The 20,396-nt window shown below is 49.7% G+C and overlaps 1 protein-coding gene across 6 annotated transcripts in view; it reads right to left on the bottom strand.

The window, feature by feature from the left end:
* Window positions 1–7,113: 7,113 nt before the first annotated feature.
* The window catches only part of TBX4 (T-box transcription factor 4), a 31,073-nt gene continuing 17,790 nt past the window's right edge, over window positions 7,114–20,396 (bottom strand). For 5 of the 6 annotated variants that reach the window (XM_059378925.1, XM_059378923.1, XM_059378926.1 and 2 more), the window contains exons 6-9: window positions 11,804–11,956; window positions 10,756–10,844; window positions 10,382–10,617; window positions 7,114–9,141 (exon numbers count right to left, since the gene is read on the bottom strand). In XM_059378925.1, the coding sequence (XP_059234908.1) occupies window positions 8,522–9,141; window positions 10,382–10,617; window positions 10,756–10,844; window positions 11,804–11,956 (1,098 nt within the window). In that variant the 3' untranslated portion in view covers window positions 7,114–8,521. The remainder of the gene's footprint in view (window positions 9,142–10,381; window positions 10,618–10,755; window positions 10,845–11,803; window positions 11,957–20,396) is intronic. The other variant, XM_059378928.1, reaches the window with a different exon arrangement.

The raw sequence follows: 20,396 nt of genomic DNA on the forward strand, positions 1-20,396 counted from the left end.
TTACTACTGTACTAATCTAGACCTTAGATATTTGAAAAGGATGAGATAAATATAGAGAAAGAAGTTTCTGTATTTCCTACCATTATCCTTCTTTGGAGAGAGTCTTGCTATAGATTCAGAGTCCTGGATATAACTAAGAAATTCATGATTGCAGACATTATCCATGGAATTATAGACTTTCAGTGCTACAAGGGTTAAGAGGAGCTGCGCAGAAGAAGGAAAAGGAGGCTCAGAAAGAGGGCGAGTCACACAGCTGGCGAGGGACAAAACGGACCAGAACCTGCATCTTCTGCATCACCCAGTCCCAAGCACTTTTCACTGCTCACCATTGATAATAATATGCCAAAAGCTCATTTTGGGGGTCTTCAGATAATAATATGCCAAAAGCTCATTTTGGAGGTCTTCAGATAATAATATGCCAAAAGCTCAGGTCTTCAGTGTAACTGGCCATAGCTTAATGCCTGAACCTTCGGGACCGAGTTTGGAGTAAATACAGGCCCATCAACTGCCCTGAAGAGACAGCCCTTGGCTTTGAGTCTGGGCCACAGAACATGTGGGCCAGGCCGTCAGCACGTGGGGTCTAAGGGGAGGAAGACTGTGCTGTGCTGTATTTGGTGTTAGTAAAAGCAGCTCACATAGTTTCCATCATTCCTAATGGAACAACGTCATTTTACAGACCCAGCCCTTGCTTCAGCCACCCTAGCTAGGAATTCTTGGTGTAAAGAACAGTGACTCCAGATCGAGTCTCTTCCAGGCCATCCCAAGGAAGAGTTCTGTGACCAGGAGTTGCAAAGGCAAGGAAAAGACACCCAGGCTCTGCCACCCAAGCCAAGAAGCCTTGGGGCCATCCCCCCCCCCCCCCAACACTTTGAACAGTTGTTTTAGAGTGACCTGGATTATTTACTAAGTCTGCTAGTTTGGACCAAGCTGTCCGTCTCATGGATAGGATGAGACCTAATGCAGTGGCCTCCTACCCACCCCCACCTCCCCAACCCCCGCCCGGTGAGGCAGAGGCCAACAAGTTCATGGCCAGCCTATGGGGAGTGGTGGTAGAGGCAATGATAAATCTAAGTGCCACAAATTCTTTACTAAATTATGTTTAGACAAATCTCCAGCTTCCTTAGGCCTTGAATATAAAGAAGTTTCAGATTAGATCATTCTAAGGAACTCGTCTACTCAGGTGGGATGGTGAGGGGCTCATCTGCGGCTGTCCTAGCTCATAGGCACCTGTGTTCTAGGGAGAGAGGTCAAGCTGAGAAGGGATGTAGGACGAAGACGCACCATCCTTTCCTAAGCATATACCCTGTCCTAGGTACTTTATGCAGGGAGTCATGTTTGGGGGCTTCTTATCTGGCTTTGTTGGGGTTATCTCTTTCTAAGGGAGAGACAAGGCCAGTCCTATCTTGGCTTAGGCTGAGTGGTCTCTTATAGAAGGGCTTGGGAGAGGGTACTATTTGGAATCCCTGAAACAGAAAGAGATATAAAGACCTGGAGAGCAGAGGCTGGAAACAACCCCCGTCTAATACTCCCAGAGCTCATTTGCCCTGTAACAAGCAATTAGGTGAGACAACAGAGAGTTTTAAGTTTGGGCGTCAGACTCTCAATGTAAGCCTGCTGTGCAGGAAGGTGCTCAGACTGCTTGTGAGCTTGGGGGGCCCCAGGCCTGGCCTGTGCGCCTACAGAAATAGCTGCAGGGTGTCCTGCTCTCTCACCACACCCCGGTGGTGGCCAGAGCAAAGCAATCAGGCCATACCAAGCTGAAAGCAGAGTCACCAGTGAAGACAACTCTCCCTTGCTTGAGCAACCTCTTGTCTTCTGCCTGGGCCATTCCCTGGCTCCAAGTCTGAAGAGCCATCACCTCACAGGCAATGCTTTTGTGCCCTGGAGTGCTGCTTCCCACAGCCCTATGCTCTGCAGCCTCACACTGACAACACTAAACACTGGGCAGCCCAGACCCAGGGATTTGCCGCCATGGCGGACTCTGCCAGCCCCGATGACAGAGCAAGAAAGTATACAGATGTAAGCCAGCTTTAGAAAATAGAATCTGCCTCAATTAGCACGGGTTTGGGAATGTGCAGGTAGGGAACTGAAGCCCAGGTTTCTGACTTGAGCTGGTAGTGCTCAAGTCATTGGCTGGTGGTACCGTTTACCAAAACAGAGACGGCCAAGAGGACATTTGGAAGGCTCCGGTTTGAGCCAGAAGAGTTGGAGATCCTGACATCTAGTAAATGAAACATCCAGGAGACAGTCTCAGGAGAGAGAAAAAGGAGATTAGACCTGAGATTGGTCAGCGTATGTCAGTGAAAGACCTAGGGAGAGTGGCTAGTGAGGATACATGGCTAAAGCCCCAGTCCTGGAACAACAGCTGCATTACAGGCCCAGGCAGAAGAAAAGGTGTCTAAGTAGGAGAGCCCGAGAATCGGAAGGGAAACAAGCCCGGTGAAGAGGCCCAGAGTCAGTCTCTGTCCACGTGACTGGGAGCAGCAACCACTTCCCAGACTTACTATCATAGCATTTGGGCACGATTTCATCGACTCCTTCTTTTATTCCAGGCACTTCTATAATCACAACTTATTTTTCTTTGTTCCTTAGTGAAATCTGTTAATTATAAAAGTAATACATGCTCATGTTAACAAGGCAAATAAAGCAGAGATGTTTGGGGGAAATATCAGAAAAAATTACTCCTTAACCTCTTAGCCCCTATCACACACACACACACTTGCACACACACAAGCACATGTCACAGGTTCACACATCACACACACACACATATATAGACAGATACACAGAACACACACATATCACGCACACATACATGCACACACACAGAGGGGTTTGGGGTTTTTTTGGTTTTTTGTTTGTTTGTTTGTTTTACATTTCACACAAATGGGAAACCGTATCTATTACTTACAAAATTTTTTTCACACAATAAATACATCATGGAGCTATATATTTATATATTTCATTCCCTTGTTGATTGTTATTTAATGATCTGTTGTTTGGCTGCAGCAGTGTTTTTTTTATTCCCGAGTATTCTTGAGATCATACTCTATGTTATGATCCTCTTTTGTCACTTAGTATTAAATCAGTTCCCTATGTCATTAAACACATTTTGTAAGTATAATTTCAATGACGACATCATAGTCCTGAATATGAGTATATCATAATTTATTTAACTATAATTTACTTTCTGCCAATTTGGGCTATTAAAAATAATACCATAATGAACATTATAGAACACTAAGCTATGTCTCCACATTTCTGGCTATTTCCTTTAGTATATGAACACTAATCTTAGAGTCTTTGTCCAAGTTACCAAACTGCTTTTCCTAGAAAGACTGTAGCAATCTGTGTTCCCACTGACAGTGATTGAGAGGTGCTCCTCACATCTTTACTTAAATGTTTATTAATCAGTTAGATAAAAATGGTGTTTTATCACTTTAATTTGCATTTCAGGTATTCGGGAGATTAGCTTTGTTCAAGTTCATTATCCCTTTGCAATTCTTAAATGATGCTGATCACAGGCACCCAGGGCCGTTCATTTCTAAATCAGCCCTTCCTCTTTTGCCACTTGCCTACCTCAGATGGCTTCTTTCCCACCCTGGGCTCCAGTGTGGTCCTCTCCTTCCTGGGTCTGCATCCCTTGCCATCAGCTCACAAGCCTCTCATTCCTTCCTTGGTCCCAAAGCTGGTCTCTGTCATAGCTTCCATGCCTGGGGGTGCCCTGGCTCAGCCTACGCCAGTCCCCCTGCCCTGGAGGACCGAACAGGAGCCTGAATTTTCAATCAGGCTTCCAGGGCCCAGCATCAGACTGGGGTCAGTGCTGACCTTGGGCAGACATAGCCAGGGCCCTTCCTGCCCTGCCCTGGGCCCAGGGAAACCAGAGGGCCGCTGTTAGGGCCTTACCTGCTGCGACTTTGTACAACTCTGTCTCATCTGTTCCTCTCCCATTTTCCTCCTCTCCCCATTACTCCAACTCAGGCTTTAATTTTCACAAATGATACAATTTGGTGGTTTGGGGTTTCTGCAGGAGAATTTCTGTGATCCTCTGAGCACTGGGACCTGTTTGCCCTTGTTAGAGAAGAGGGACTCTGGATGCTCTGCAGACCCCGTCAGGCTGTGGTAATAAGCAGGGGCTGTTTGAGCGGCAAAGTGTAAACCTGGTCCTTCTTAGTGAGACTTTGCAGAAATCCCACTGGAGATTTTTCTGCCCCTGCCCTGTCTACTTTCCTTCATAATGATAAATGGCTGAAAAGAAAACTATCTAATCTCCAAACTGCTTGCTTTTTTTCCTCCTCTTGCTTCAAGAAGAGAAAGAAGAACACAGTCACATAAAACAGAGTCCTTCATCGCCTGCTTCTCAGGAGACAGTTCCTTCCCTTTTCATCCCAGGCCTGTTTCTGATCTCTGATGGGCTCGCACTGAAAGCTCTGGCCAGCCTCTCTAATCAGCTGCGACAGATGACAGACGCTGCAGTTGCTTGGGTTGCCCATTGAAATTGAATTGATTACCCGGCCCCTTTGCCATTTTGTTCTGCACACAATTGCTTAATAGCTGTCACCTTGGCTTTCAGTTCCAGCCGGCTGCAGGCTGACTGGTTCCCATTACTTGGGATGGCCAGTGCAAGTTCATCACCTTTACAGGATGTCCCTGATTGATTCCGTATGCCTCGGAGACCTGTAATATATTTGCATAGGAGGAAGCATGGCGCTGTTGGGGGACGGGATAGAACTCTCTTGGCTGCGGGAACTGCCAGGTTTCGCTGCAGGGCTCGCCATATTTGAATCATTACCAAGGCTTCTTGTCAGGAGTCTGGCCTCTGCTGACACAGCTGCTAATGAATTTGTAAATTTTTAAAAAATACAAAACAACCCAGCCTGATCTAACCTTTGCTGTCGCCACCTGCTGCCTGGGTGGGGACGGCCAACAGAACCGTGCTTTTCCTGCTGAGTTTGTGCTGGTCTTTTGCAATGACAGCCTCTCCTGTTCCCCTGCCTGCCAAGCAGGAGAACTGGGCTCAGATGGGAACATCTTTCAAGTGAAATCGTTGCACTGGGAACTACTTCAATTAGACAGCAGGGGGAATGTTAACATGCCCTCCGGCCTTTTAAGTGGGTTTTAATTTTATGTTGTAAGATAAGACACTGCGGGGCCGGGGCTGCTACTTCTCCAGCAGGCTCCATTAGTGGGGCGAGCCGAGGCCTCTTGACCCCCTGAGGCCCAGCCAAGACTGGAAGTTGGTTTGGTTTTTTAACAATTTGTCAGTCTGACCCAGCTTCTCTTTCATTCTCCCTTTTGTTGTGCCAGGCTCTTCTGTTGTTGGAGGGCAGCTGGGTAGCCGAGTTGTAGCTGAGAGCCTAGCCCCCTTTCCCCAAGCGGCCGGGCCTGGGCTAGAGAGGAGAGCCCTGGGTGGGAGCTGCCTGTCCATGGCCTCACAGCTGAATATTCTTCGGGGTTTTTTGTTTTTTTTTTTTTTTTTCCCTTCCCAGGCAGAGCACTGTAGAAGCAGACACTTTTCATGTGGCAGGTTTCTGGCCCGATGATGTATGACCTGTTGGCGCTACTGAATGGTGCCCTTTGTTCCAGGGTATCCCATGTGCCCCCTTTTTATTGACTTGTTGATTCAGAGGGGCAGGAAAGTTCCACAAATCCCACTGCAGGCCCTGCTCTCTAGCGGTGCCCAGGTGGGGAAGCCCAAGGACCTCATGCTTCCCAGAAAGCAGGTAGGAAGATAGGGGCTGCCTAGAGGCAGAATATTCCTTAAGAGACAGCATTCTTTACCTTGGACTCAGGCAACTATGTGTCTAGAGAGCCTGGGAACCCACATGTAGCTCCCAGCCCTCTGTCTGGCGTTCTAGAAAGTGTGGGGTATCCCAGAATTCAGTCTTCGCCCAGAAAGAAAAGAGCAGAGCGGTTGTGTACACAGGCACACATACATGCAGACAAAACCCACTTAAAATTAAAATTAAACCCACCCCTTCCCTGAACCCTAAGCCAGGTTCAGATAAGTTTTTCTCTGTGACCAATGAGCCCAAGATGGGAACCAACAGCCAAGGAGAGAAGGAGTTGGCCTCCTTCTGCAGCAAGAAGTTTCCCCAGAGAGCAGCCCTACAGCCACAGGGAAGGACTGGGGGGGGGGGGGGGGGATGACAAAGTCCACTTTTTACCCAGCAGGAAACCTCATCATCCTAAAAAAGATGAGGGCTTAAAGAATACCCTTATCCTTGCTTTCTCTTCTGCTGACTTCCCAGACCAGCCTGCTGTGCAGACAGTGAGTAACAACGAGCAACTTTGGAAAAGGAGCCACAAGGGGAGGGGGCAAGAGGCAGGATTGTAAGGAAGGAGACCCAACACACCTTTCCACACCAGCTTCTCTTCTATCTAACAGGGTGAAACTAGACTGAATTTCATCTCTCCTTTTCACACTCCATCTTATGGCCAAGCTGTAGGGTATCTGGCGGACGGGTGGGAAGCAGAGGTCTCTGCCAGGTCTTCATTCTGTTCTCTGGGATGCAGCTGGCTGATGAGCTCAGACATCTGACTTCTCCAGGAAACCCCAGGCTCTCGCTTCAACCTGCTCTTCAGTTCCTTGTCTGAAGAGGCCACACAAATCCCACCAAGAATTCCCTCCTGCGTAAGACCACCTCTCCCAAATCACCAGGTTGTGTGTTGATTACTAAAAGGGGACGAATTCTGGTGTCTTGCCTGCCTTGCCCTTCTGGGGTCTTTGTGGGCCCTGGAATCCAGACCCGTCATCTGGGGAGTAACATGAGAGCAGAGGTACAATTGTTCCGTTGGTTCTAAATTCCTTCACTCGAGGCTCAGAGGCTCCATGGTATAAATGCTCAGAGGCACAGAAAAAAATACCAGCAAAGGGGACACTAAGACCATTGCCGAGCCAAGAAATGACAAGTCAGTAGTAAAGAGCATCCACACACTTCACAGTTGTAAAATGGCTTTATGTTACGATATGTAAAATAAAATGTCCATGCTATATAACAAAACACTTGAAGTTCCATATCCCCTGTTGGCTATTGTGTCTTCTAATATAGTTTAATCTGTGGTGGGTGTATATTTATATATAGATAGATTTATTTATTTATATATTTATTATTTATTTATTTATTTATATGTTTTCTCTAAACCATTCTTAGTTTTTAACATCAAATGTGTAATAAAAATTTAAATAGATGTCTTTTCCAAATACCCCCTCCAGCGTTTATTTTATTGTTTATTCGTTTGTAAAAAGCAAAGCTGAGTTTGACATGTGGCCTGCGTTTGTGAGAGAGAGAGATATATATTTATTTATTTATATAATATATAAATAGCTATTCAGCATGCAAAGAGTTTAGTGATTTCCCAAATTAGATTACAGAGTTCACACCAGCCGCATGGATGGTCTGGTGACTTTCCACGCTGAAGAGCTGGGCTGGGGGACGACACGATCCACCTCACGGGAGAATTATCCTCGCTTCTCTGAGCTCACTGGCTGAATGTACTGGAAGAAATGAATGTTTTCTCGATTCTTGTTTTTATTTCTGTCGGGCTTTCTTGCTCCAAAGGCGAGGATTTTCTGGGAGCTGAACAGGCTCTGCCTGGCAGCAGCTCCAATGTGGTCTCCTGGGGACGTTGCCAGGTGAAGTGTGTTTCATGATGGCCAGTCATTGGATGCAGATGGTGCCCGAAAGGCCGAGTCTTGTACACCAGAGAGAGAGTGGGAAACTGGATGTCGGGGGCTGAGGGGAAGGACTTTGTACCATATTAAAAAACCTGAATGATGACAGAGATGCTATTGGTCGCATTTTCCCTCCTCTTGAAGGAAAAAACTAAAATGTTTTAATACCCATCAGGTGGCACTTAGCACATGACCTTCTCTGAAAGTCATCCCTCAGACCTTGGGACTCTAGGGATCAATTTCCAGGCCACTGACTGAGCCGTGAGCTCTACTCCCAGAGAGCGCTTTGTGGCTTAGCTAAGCACACGCCTCAGGTCATCTCACAGACTCTCCAGAGGCTAAAAGAGGGGCCCCCTACTCCCCAGACAAGATTTCCAGCTTCTCTTGCTAACAGAAGGCCAGGAACTCAAAGATGTGCACAGAGACCTCCCACCCCAGCAATGAGAGTCTTCTCCAACCTTCCCTACGAGAGAGACCTCATCACCTGGCCCCTGAGTGAATCAAAGATTATTTTATCAAAACCTCTCTAAGTAACTCACATGAACTCTCCACCCCCGTCCTATCCATGCACCTGTCAGGAGATGTGAGGTAACAGTGGACCCAGGTACCAGAGCCAAAATCACTTCTTAGGTAATTGTGGTTTTCTTCCTCGTCGTGGCCTCAGCTGTATGTCAGAAGGCGGATATTCTCCAAACGTAGGCACGTACACAGGCACACATACATGCAGACACACACGCAGACACCCTCCCCTTTGAAATACCTTCCCGTGTTTCTTGGTAGCGCAGGCCACCCACAGAGGTTAACACCGGATTACCGTGGTCCTGGGGCTATCGATGGACATGGGAGTCATCCGTCAGTCCAGTTCTCTACCGTTCCCATTCCTGAATGATACTGTAAGGAAGCTTCCCGGGACAGGGAGAAGCTCTGAGAGTAGAGAAACTCGTTGGCAGCATTCAGGTGTGGAGAGGGCGGCTTCCTCTCGCACACGGCGGGGAGGCCACGCTCCCTGGGGAAGGAGGCAGTGGGGCCCCGCTCCCGGACCTGAGACTGTGAGAGCTGATTGTAGACGCTGAAGTGGGTGTTTCCCGGCGGCTGGGAGCTCTGAGCAGAGAGAGTGGGCAGCCGAGGCATCATAGTGGTGGCGGTGAAGTGGGTGGGGAAGGACTGGTAAGGCACAGTCTCCATTGTCTGAACACTGTAGCTTGTGTACGGGGACACTGACGTCCACATGTTACAGCTCAGCGGGGGTGGGGGCAAGTCGTCCACCCCAGACACCCCCGCAATCTCCGGCCCCGAACCTGAGTACATACAGGCTTCTCTTGGGGTCACCTCACTGCAGTAGGAGGGGCTCAGCATCTGCTGGTCGTAGGGAGGGGGAGAACGGAAATAATGATCTTCTCCCACTGCGGGGGGAGCTTCCAGATAGGATCGCTTGCAGGGTAAGTCCAGATGGCGGGCACTGTCTGCTGGAAGACAGAGAAACCTTCAGGAAGAGCCATTTCCACCAGCCCAGGGCCCAGAACCCTCTTCTTGGATGCCAGGACAGCCTGCCACTGTCACTTAGGACTTGCCCCTCAGCCCATGTGGCCATGGCACTTCCACAATCACTTTAATCAGCTACAGCTTTTATAAGGTGGCAGCAGCCAAGAAGTGGTCAGATTATGGACCCTGCTCAGAGGCCACAGGGGACACCACATCAGTGGACACGCAGTGATGTGGTCAGCCAGGCGGCATATAGCTTTCATCCTTTGCCACCATGACTCCTGGGAATAGGAAGAGGCCTTAATGTGCCCTGGCATTCTTAGCCGAGGCCCACCCTGGCCAAGGAAAGTGGAGGCAACTGCCAGGCCAAACTAGGCCCAGAGGCCACATCTGTGTGAATTAGCCAGAAAATTAAAGCCACAATGTTTCTGCCTTAATCCTCAGCTCCCAGGAAGGCCTTTGCAAGCCAAAGATACTTGCGGGCACGTTCCTGTTGCTTTTAGAAGAGGAAGTAAACCCTACATGTGTTCAAAGGAGTCCCAGCATTGTTATAATACAGATTCCAACCAGTGTTTACAAAATGGAAACGGAGCTGATAATCAGTAAAAGGTGACTTGGACTTTTAAGGCTAAGCTGATACTCTCTTTGGGGAAAGATGACATCAGCTGCCCCAAACCATCTCTGTGTGTCTTTCGATGTCCTCAGCCATGACGGCTTGACTGTCTGGAGCGGCATATCCTCTGGGTCACCCCTGTTTTAGGATTGAGGGGGCTTTGATAAATGATAGCTCCAGTCCCCACACCTCTGGACCCTGAGGTGTCGGCCTCCTCGCAGACTTAGAGACAAAGCCCATGTGACTTCATGTGATATGCCCACCCCATGAAGGCTCTGAGCAATGGCTATGAAAAGCACCTGGCACTGGGCAGGGGTACCCACCGGGGTCCTGGGGACATGAGGCCAGAAGGGGTCTGTGAGGATTAAAATCAAGAATCAACATCCCTGCACTAAGCCGGCCATGCTCCTAACCCTCCAGGTTTGTTCTCCCAGGCCACTCGATAACCAAGTATGTGTGTGTGTATGCATGTGTGTGTGTACATGCACACATACACGCATAGGTATGTGCCCACACGGCATGAATGTTTGCACATATGATGGAGAGTGTTTGTAGGAAGAGCTTTACCCCTTGTCTGACCCTCTAGGGCTGCCAGCCTAGGAGAGAGCTACCTCGTCTTTTCAGGCAGTGGTAGAAGAGGCTGGAGTCCCTCTGGGCTGGGAAGGTGTTGAGGGGAAGGTCCTGTGGCTCAGCTGTGGCGAACTGCATGTGAGCCCCGTTCTCGTACTGGTAGTGCTGGAGCGCCTGATGGGCACCGTGCAGGGGACTGACGTCGGGCTTGGCTGAGAGCTGGGTGGAGACGAGCCTCTGCCTCATGATGCTTTTGGAGATCACAGGATATTCTTTGCTGGCGAGGCGGGGAGGACAGGGACAGGAAGACAGGAAGAGAGTAAAGATACTTTGAGGGTTACCCTTCGTTCTCCTGAACCCAGTCTGCATCCCGACCCCCGACCCGCATCCCGTCCCCCGGGCCAGGCAGCCCCACCTCTGCAGCCGGGCCACACGCAGGTCACTGTCGTCACTGCCCCGGAATCCCTTGGCAAAAGGGTTGTTCTCAATTTTCAGCTGTGTGATCTGTCAGGAGAGGACACACAGAGTCACCATAGTAGAGGACTGAGCTGGTCCTCCTCCCCTGTCCCAGACTGTTCAGAGCTCTGGGCAGAGTCAAGGGACGGGGTACACCCCAGCCCTCGGCCAGCTGGCCGGCAGCCTGGCCGAGTCCTCCGGGCCCTCTCCATCCATGACTGGCCCCTTGCTGCCTCCCATCCATTCTCCTCACTGCAGACCTTCTGACTCTGCCTCTTGTTCTCCTATCTGTGTGCCTCTCACAGCTTCACATCTGTGTCACCCTATCCAGGGCATCTGCCACATCAGCTTCTGAGGGACCATACTAAATGCAAATCTGTCACTCTTCTGCCTGAAATCTGCCACAGCCTATGGCCCTTCCTCAATCCCCCAAGCCGACCTGGCCAGTCCCTTGCACGATGTGACAAGCCCCCTGAGAAGTGTTGCCTGGGCAGCGGCAGACGGACTGGAGAGAATGGCCCACGCATGGCCCCAGAGGCAGTTTGGGGCAGTCAGGCTGGGGAGGGGCGTGGCAGGGTGGGAGCTAGACCCATCTGACCACTGGCTGACCACAGGCTCAGTCTCCCGGCTCCCACACAGCTGACCATACCCCGAGGCTCCTTTCCCCAATCTTTCCCCTTTCCTGGCAGGCCCTGAGTCCAATCTTTGAATCCCAGCAAGGTCAAGAAGTTTGTAGGACAAAACGGCCTAACACTCAAGCCACAAGGCAAGATCCACGCTCTTGGTTCTTATAGTGCCGACTTTGTCCATTCCCCATAATTAGTTCGCACTGGAGATTTAGGAATCTGGTCTCCCTTCTTACTCAGCATTTGCTTTCTCACTGCTCCGAGGGACAGTCCAGGTGTCCAAGGCGCCTCTGCCCCGTGCATGGCGGCTTCCCTTTCTGCCTCCCTGATGGCACAGAAATGCCAGGCAGGGTCAGCGGTGGGGGCTGGGGATGACTATACCTTGTGATTCTGGTAGGAGGTCACAGAGATGAAGGAAGTCTCTGGGAACACATGGGTGCAGAAGGCTGTGTTTTTGGAGCCGAAAGCATTGTTCTCATCAGCCTTCACGATGTGTAGCCTTGGCTGGTACTTGTGCATGGAGTTGAGAATGATCTGGAAGACAAGGGTCTCTTTCTGAGCTCTAGGTCCCCACCCCCTCGTCCCTGGTCTCAGTCAGCTGGCCTCAGGCTGGCTTTCATGCTCCTAAAAGCCCAGGTTCCAGGGCCTGACTCCTGGGACAGGCCAGAAAGGTGCCAATGCTCCCAAGCAAAGAAGCAGGCTCCTGGACCCCCGCTCAGCCTCCACGGCCCCCGCTCAGCCCCTCTGCTCCAGAACGAATGCCTGGCCCCAAGACCTTCCTGATGGCACAGATGTTTCACTGCAGTAATGGAGAACTGAATAGTTTAAAGCCCAAGTGACCTCAGCACTGTGTAGCAGGTGGAATTCCGAGCTCATGCAAAGGCCCAGGGTGTCACGGACTCGCTGTGTGACCTCAGGAGAGTCACTGGACTTCTCTGAGCCTCAGTTTTCATATCTGTAAAATAGGATCCTAATTCGTAACTCATCTCCCTCAGGTTTCCTGCTCCAGCTGCCTCTTTACCCTGCCGGTCCTGTCCTCTCTTGCCTCTCCTGTTCCTCACCACCACCGCCCCACGCACTGCTGTATGACCCGCTTTTCATAAAGATGCCCGCCAGGGTGTGCAACATAGGGGAGGAGCAGAGGAGAGTGTCCCACTTGGGGTTTTTTCATCTGTTTCAACATGTGCAGAGGCCTGCTGAAGGGATTCTGGGAGACCCAGATGCATCCTGCCGGCAGACCTGCTCAAGGCTGCCCACAGCCTGGAGGGAAGCTCCGTCATAAGCTACAGTTCCAGGTGCCAGGGTAGGAGATAGCAAAGTTCTAGAAATAATGCCACAGAAGGCCAGAGGCCCCACGCACCTACAGGCCCTTGAGGATTCCTGGGGCTGGGGAGGTGGGCCGACCCACCAGACCAAAAGAACCCAAGAGGCCTGGCCCTGGAGCCCTGGGAGTAACATACAGTAGTTGCGGCTCCAAACCTACTTCATTCGGCTGTGCCCCACGGTAGCGGCTGCATCATGTGCCATTAAAATGTATTTTTTATCGTTGACATTTGCCAGACGCCCTCCCTATTGGAGGCAGGACCAGGAATTTGGGGCATTTTATCAGCACCGCTGCTTTTGTTAACCCTTTGGCTCCTATACTGGCTGGGCAAGGCTGGCCCTCTGGCCCCATTTCTCTCTGAGCTCCCTTCTCTCCTTCCTTTCCTTCTAGGGGTGCCCCTTCCTGGGCTAGCCCTGCTGGCTCCCATCTTCCCAGTTCCCAGGGACAGGTCTGGGGCCAGATTAAAACCCTGAGTGACCAGAGTGCCAGAAGAAGGGCCAGAATCAGACTCCTCTAGGGCACACCAAGGCAGAAGGGTTAGTCTAGGGAAAGGTGCCAGGTTCAGCACGGCCTGGGGACAGAGAAAGCCTAGGGGACAGGCACAGCTGAAGAGCAGGTGGGGTAGCAGCTGGGCCGTGGCCTCTGGCTCTCCCTGGGCTCCTCAGCTTGCCTGGATCTCTCCATCCAGCAGAGCTAGTTTTTCTCTCTTCTGCACTGGCTGTGACAGCCTCCTGTGACAAATCTCTGGACCCTCTCGGGGCAGATACAGAGCACCCCAAGCCCTCAGCCAGGGCCTGCAGCTGAGGACCCATTGCCCAACTGGGAGCCTGCCAGATAAGCAAACGCAGAGTGGACACAAGTCCTGCCTCAGGAGGCCTCAATGGACATCTGTTTCAAGAGGTTGGGGATAGGGGATGGGTCTTGGGAAACACCTCTCAGTCCCTTTAGGTTATTCTGCCACCCCGCACTGCCCCTCAGCTGCAGGAGTCCACAAAGGACCCAAGTTCCCAGAAGACCAGGAAACTAAATCCCTGGGAGGTGGTCAGGATGCCTCCAGAAGTCTCCAAAGTCCCACCTCCTGGCCTTTTCACATGCAGTTCCTTTGGCTTGATCTTCCGTTTGCCCCTCTCTCACCTTCTAGGGTTATCTTCTCTAAACCTGACTCTTCCGGGAAGCCTTCCCAGATCACTAGGTCCTTTTGTGAATCCCTGATTCTGAAACTTCCTCCCTACACATTGTCTACTTGGCTGTTGTGTTGCTCCCTAGTGGTTTCCTGTTCCTGCTTGTCCCTTCATTTAAACTGTGAACTCCTCAAGAGAAAAAGAGAAAGGGCCATATTTTTTACTCCTTTTGTACCTCTGGGCTCCTTTACCCTCAGACAGGAACTAGTAAGTGCAAGGCAGCCTCTAAGGCATTTTTCAGGTAAAAATTCAAGACTAAACCTGTGCACAGCATGCTGCCATCCCCCACGGCAGGACTAGCCCCTGGCCACTTGGGGAGAACACAACCAGTGAACTGACAGATCTAAGCAATGCCAGGACCCAGCACAGTGAGGCTGGGCTGTCCCTCAAGGATACCATCAGACAGATGACAGCACCCTCCCTGCTCCTTGGCCACCCGGGGAGTCCTAGGCTCTGTCAGTCTGTCCAGAGCCCTGGGTACCATCAACTCCCTACTCCCCACTGTCACTCACCTCCAGGTCCAGTCAGTGACCAAGTCCTGTGACTCCATCCACAAGATAAATGTCTCTCTGTTCCCACTGCACAGCACTGATTCAGCAACCCCCGCCCCCCCCGCCATCTCTCTCTGGGTTTGGGGCTGCCTCCTCCCTGTCTCCCTCTCCATTTTCACTGCTACACACCAAATCAGGTCACTCCCCTGCTTATAACATTCCGGTTCATCCAGACGGACTGTCCACTTGCTTTGTATTTCTTCCTCTTGCCTCCCAAGTTTTCCTCCCTCCATTCCTGCCAACATTCAGAGCTCAATAAATGTCTTATATTCATAATGCCACCTTTGATGGTTCCCTCTTGCCCCTTGGGATAAAGGCCAAACTCCTCAGCCTATCAGACAAGGTCTTTCATTGACTGAGGTGGAGAGATTGCCAAATACACCTTCTAGGGGAGGGACCCAGTCTGGCTGGCAGGGAAAACTGGGAAGAGAGAAAGTGCCAGATGTGAAGGACAGGGAGGAGCCATAGGGGGTTGCAATCCTGGAAAACAGAGAAGTCGGGAAGAGTCCAGAAGCTTCAGTGGATCTCTGCTCAGCAGCTGCAAGTCTTGAGCAAGCTCTTTCCGCCCAGGCAGATGGGGTCCCTATCTGCAAAGGGAGGCCTTCGACTAAGAAGTGGTCCCGAACACCCCTCATAACTCAGACACTCTGGAATCCATACAGGTGTATGGAAGAATGTCCTGCTTATTGAACCAACACAATTTTAAACTGGTGCTTCCGCCCCAACAGCCCAGGAGAATGTGGAACCAACTCCATGACTCACACCTGGCTTTACTCGGAAGTTCCTCAGGCGCCACATTAATCTCCTTTGCCAGAGTCTCCCATTTATACTTGTGGCAGAGGACATTGGGCCCAATGGACCAGCCAAGTCAACAAACCCCACTACATAACTGGTCTCATCATTGTTTTACAGACATGGGATTCATTACGTTCTGGCTACAATTCAGAAGCCTGTTCTATTTTAACAAATTGTGATAGCGCCAAACATCCACTTCCTCAAGAGATCACCCTAGCGTGCTTGGCCAATGAGGTTGAGATTTATCTGCATTAGAATCACAGAACATAAGCACATGGAGAGGCAGACCTTAGAAATCATTCTAGTCCAACCTCCTAATTTACAGATGAGGAACAGGAGGCTTGTAGTGGGAACGTGACTTGCCCAAGAACACATAGCTGGCTGGAGACAGAATCCTGAGAAGAGTCCAGATGGCCTTTGAGAGAGCACACGCTGCTTTCCACAACACGCTCAGAAATTAATGATAAAGTGTCAGCCCAACACTGTGAGAGACGAGGATTCACCAGGCCCTTATGTCCATCACGGAACACAGTGTATCTGGATGCTGGCCGCACAAATGTGGCCAATGTCCATTTTGTCATAGATTAAAACCAGATTTTCCCCTGTGTCGTGATTTTACTTTTAAGACCACCTTCTCCATCTTCCTTCTTACCCGCTCCGGTCCTGCGAAGAGGTAAGGATGGAGGCAGGTTCTAGAGCTTACACAAAAAGAGGAAAAAACTGAGACCCAGAGAGGTAAGCGATTGGCTGAAAGAAGACCCAAACTAGAGCTGAGTCGGGCAGCCCATTAGCCAACTCAAGAGACCTCGGCCAGGTATGCCTTAGGCCTCACTCCCAGGGCAGCAGCCCAGGGGCCCGGAAAGCTTTCTGCCTTCTCTCACAGTCACTGCAGTGTTCACAGAGCATAGCCTATGTGCCAGGCCCTGTGCTGAGGAGCCTACCCACATCGAATAAGTAACTCTTTACAACATCCTTGTGTAGTAGGCATTATTATTGGGTGCATTAGGCACAGCCTAAGGGCACTGCAGCTCAGGGAAGTGAAGGCATCTACCCAACCTCAGACAGCCAGTGGGAGGCGGAGCTAGATTTTGGACGAATTCCTGAGCCTGAGCTCATACATGTCCCTGGCTGGAGAGCACCAGGCCCTCTTGGGAGTTGTACAGGGCATCTGTACAATTCCCCAACGCACCCAGCAAGGGCTCAGCCCATTGTCAGGGTGCAAAATATGTGGGAGAAAAGGAGGAAAAGAGGGAGATCAAGAGCCCTGGGTCCCCACCGACATGCTGACAGCATAAGCTTTGGAGGGAGTTCAGCCCCTGGCAGAGAACAAGCCTTCTCTAGCTAAATCCCACCGCTGTCAGCCAGTTCTCTCATTCACTTAGTGCTTACCAGCACCCAATGTGCCAGACCCAGTGCCAGGCACTAGGATACAATTGTGACTTAAAACCTTGTGGTTTCCTATCTAGTGGGGAAAGTCACGCAGTAATCCAAAAACTAGGCAAAAGTAAGTAGTGAGAAAATGTACTGGAACAAAGACTACATGTATTTATTTATTTATTATTATGTATTTTAAAGTTTAGCCAATTTTTATCTTTTAAAAAAAAATTTTTTTTTAATTTGTCAGAGAGACAGTGAGCAAAAGCAGGGGGAGAGGGAAAGGGAGAAGCAGACTCCCTGCTGAGCAAGGAGCTCATTGCAGGACTCAATTCCAGCCTGAGCCAAAGGCAGGTGCTTAACCAACTGAGCCACCAGGTACCCCAAGACTACATTTATAATAGTGATGACTAAGATGAAAATATGTGGGTTCTGATGAAGAAAACTTTTGGGGGGGTGGTAAAGATTTTTATTTATTTATTTATTTATTTATTTGTTTGACAGAGAGAGATAGTGAGAGATAGACAGCCCAAGGAGGCAGAGCAGCAGAGGGAGAGGGAGAAGCAGGCTCTCTGCTGAGCAGGGAGCCAGATATGGGACTTGATCCCAGGACCCTGGGTTGATCCCAGGACCATGGGTTCAGGACCTACGCTAAAGGCAGACACTTAACAATGGAGCCACCCAGACATCCCTGTGATGAAGAAAACTTGAGGACACTTTTGAAAAACAAAAAGCAGGCATCCACAAAGAAAAAGGCATTCCTATCCATCCCTCCCTAAGTCAATTTATAATTTTGAGTGATCATAATAAAAATACAAATAAGTTTCTTTTTTAATTATATGCTGATTCTTAAAGTTCATATGAAAAAAAAAAATAACAGATAAGACGAGCCAAGAAAACTCTGCAAAAGAAGAGCAATGGGGGACCAGCCCTGCCAGACACTAAAGCTTATCATGAAGTCTCAACAGCGAAGGCACTGGCACATGAACAGACACAAATTCAAGGGGGATTTAGTGTACAGAAATAACGCATCTGAAGCCAGGAGGGAAAGAGAACCAATTATTGGTGTGAGGACAACTGGATAGCTTTTTAGAAAAAAAAAAAGTTGGATTCACACCTCCTATTGAATGCCAGAATAAATTCCAAAAGGATCAATGGTTTAAATGTAAAACTAAATCCATAAAATATTGGAAGAAAACAGAAGAAATTTTCCTTCAAAGTAAGGAGTGGGTAAAGGCTTTCAGTCACTCAAAATCCAGTATCCATAAGGAAAAGAGCAATATTTTCAGTCAAAACCTTCTGTGTGGGATTACCCCTATAGGCGTCACAAGGCAAATTGCAAACTGGGAAAACACATGAGCAGTTCCCGTCACATATAGGGGCTAAGCCTTCCTCATTTATAGAAGCTCCTAGAATGGATAACTGCTCAAAAATCTGAGAGAAAAAATGAGCAAAGGATAAGAAGAGCAGTTCACAGAAGAGGAAAAAAGATGTTTAACTTCACTCAGAATAAAGGAAATGCAAACTGAAACTACAACCAGCATCTACAGTTCACCCCTCAGACTGGGAAAAGCCCAGAACATCTCTCCCACCTGCTAGGAAGGCTCCAGCCACGGCAGGAATACACATCAAAAGGCGAAACCACGAGTTACAAATCCAAACACCTCTGAGCAAGCAACTCGCCACACAGATACTTGACACAGGTGTAAAGTGATCTATGTACCGGTTTAATTGAAAGAGCAAAAACGGGCATCTTCATTTCTTCAATAAGGACTGGCTACATGATTTATAGAACCATCGCACAATGAAATTCTACGAGGCTACAAGGAAAGGAATCAAAGGAAACTCTAGATGAACAGCGTGATCTCCATTTTATACTGTTCACAAAGCAAGGTGCAAAAAGCTTTTATAGTGTACTACCTTTTGCATATGAAAGAAAGGACTTGAGATTCTGCATCCTGCTCATTTATGCAAAAAGAAATGCCAAAAAGAAATGATTAACAGTAGTTAGCTGTGGCTGGGGATTAGAAGAAACTAGGATATGGAGAACCAGAGGATAAAAATGGTTTATTACAAACATTTTTTAAATTTACTCATTGGTTTGTTTCTGAATCACGGAACTGTATATTTCCTATTCAAAAACAAATCTGATGTATAAGTATAAAATTCTAGGGGGTGCCTGTGTGACACAGTTGGTTAAGCATCTCACTCTTGGTTTCAGCTGGGGTTGTGATCTTGGGGTCATCGGATGGAGCCCCAAGTCAAGCTCTGTGTTCATTGCAGAGTCTGCTGAGGACTCTCTCTCCTTATCCCTCCACCCCTCACCCCTACAATAAATAAATAAATCTTTAAATAAATAAAATCCTAACTGCGGTAAGGACTAGGACAGAAAGGTGGATGGCACATTGGGAGCATGTAATGGGGACCCTGAACTGTCTCCCTGAAGAAGGGGCATTTGAGCTTAGATCCCAAGGCTCAGGAATAACTAGGTGAAGAAGCCCAGGGTCAGAGGAGGAAGTGGCACACCGAGGGGACAATGTTGTGTCACTTGGTGACCAAAGAGCCACAGCCTACACCCCCAGCCTGGAGCCAACCAGGCCTCTCGAACAGTTAGACTTACTGTATCAGAAATCGTAAGCTGGTCTCCCAACTCAGCAGTCTGGGAGTCCTGGGGCATAAGAGGTCTCTCTTCTCACACAGAAATGCGCAGACGCACAGACACACCCTGCTGCAGCCAACGGCTCCCTGCCTCCAGATCAGGAGAAAAGGTAAGACCCAGCCATCATCAAGTCCTGCTGTAGGAGACAGGCCTTACCCCAGGGAGGCCCTCCTCCTCAATTTCCAGAAGCTGCTTCTCTTACCATTTCTTGGTGTCCTGGCCCAGTGCAAGTAGGAAACAATGGGCACCTGCCCCTCCCTAAGCAGAGGAACAGAAGTGGAGCTGAATTAGGGCCCTAAGGCAGCAGCCCTAAGGTGCTGCCCAGCACCCCCTGATCCTTTCTGCCCATCTCTGGGTTTAGGCTTACTCCCAAAAACTTACTCCCAGGGTATTACTGGTGGTAATACCCTGAACCTACCCCAGGAAGGAATAGAGGGCCCTCCTGGACTGCAACAAACACCCACCAGGAATTTTCTAGGGAGAACCTGGTCCTAGAACACATGGGCCATGTGGCCCAAGGGGTCCCTCTGGCCTGTATGAAGGACTAGCTGCCCTGTCCAGGCCTTCATTGGGACCCTGAAACCTCTCCCGGGGGGGGGGGGGGGCGGCGGCAAATGAAAGGCAACAGCTAAAATCCCCAAGATACTAGGAGACCCAAGCCAAAAGTCCAAAGTTCACTTGGTTGAGAAAGTGCCTCGAGGTCCAGGAGGTTTTAAGGAAAACTGAAACTGTGGAGGTGAGCAGTGCAGAAGCAAGGGCTTGTTTGGGGCAGACTCGGAGCCCGACATAGCTCTTTCCCAGGCTCCTGCACTGAGAAGCCAGGCAGGGTGACGAAGGGCTCAGCACTCCCACCGGAGCAGGCCAACAAGCAGAAAGCCCTGGTCCACCTGGCTTATCTAGGAATCCATCCTCCACAGCCCATGCCTGCATGGTCAAAAGCTGCTCCCTCTCCAGGGATGTTCCAAATAGTTGGAGATACCACAGCTCAAGCCCTGGGTACAGAAAAAACAGGCGGAGAAGCCAAAAGAACGCTGGACGGGGAACAGGTATGGGTTCAAGACAGCTCCTTCACACCCAGCCCCTGAGATAA

The sequence above is a fragment of the Mustela nigripes genome, chromosome 16 (genome assembly GCF_022355385.1).
Source record: "Mustela nigripes isolate SB6536 chromosome 16, MUSNIG.SB6536, whole genome shotgun sequence".
Taxonomy (NCBI): domain Eukaryota; kingdom Metazoa; phylum Chordata; class Mammalia; order Carnivora; family Mustelidae; genus Mustela; species Mustela nigripes.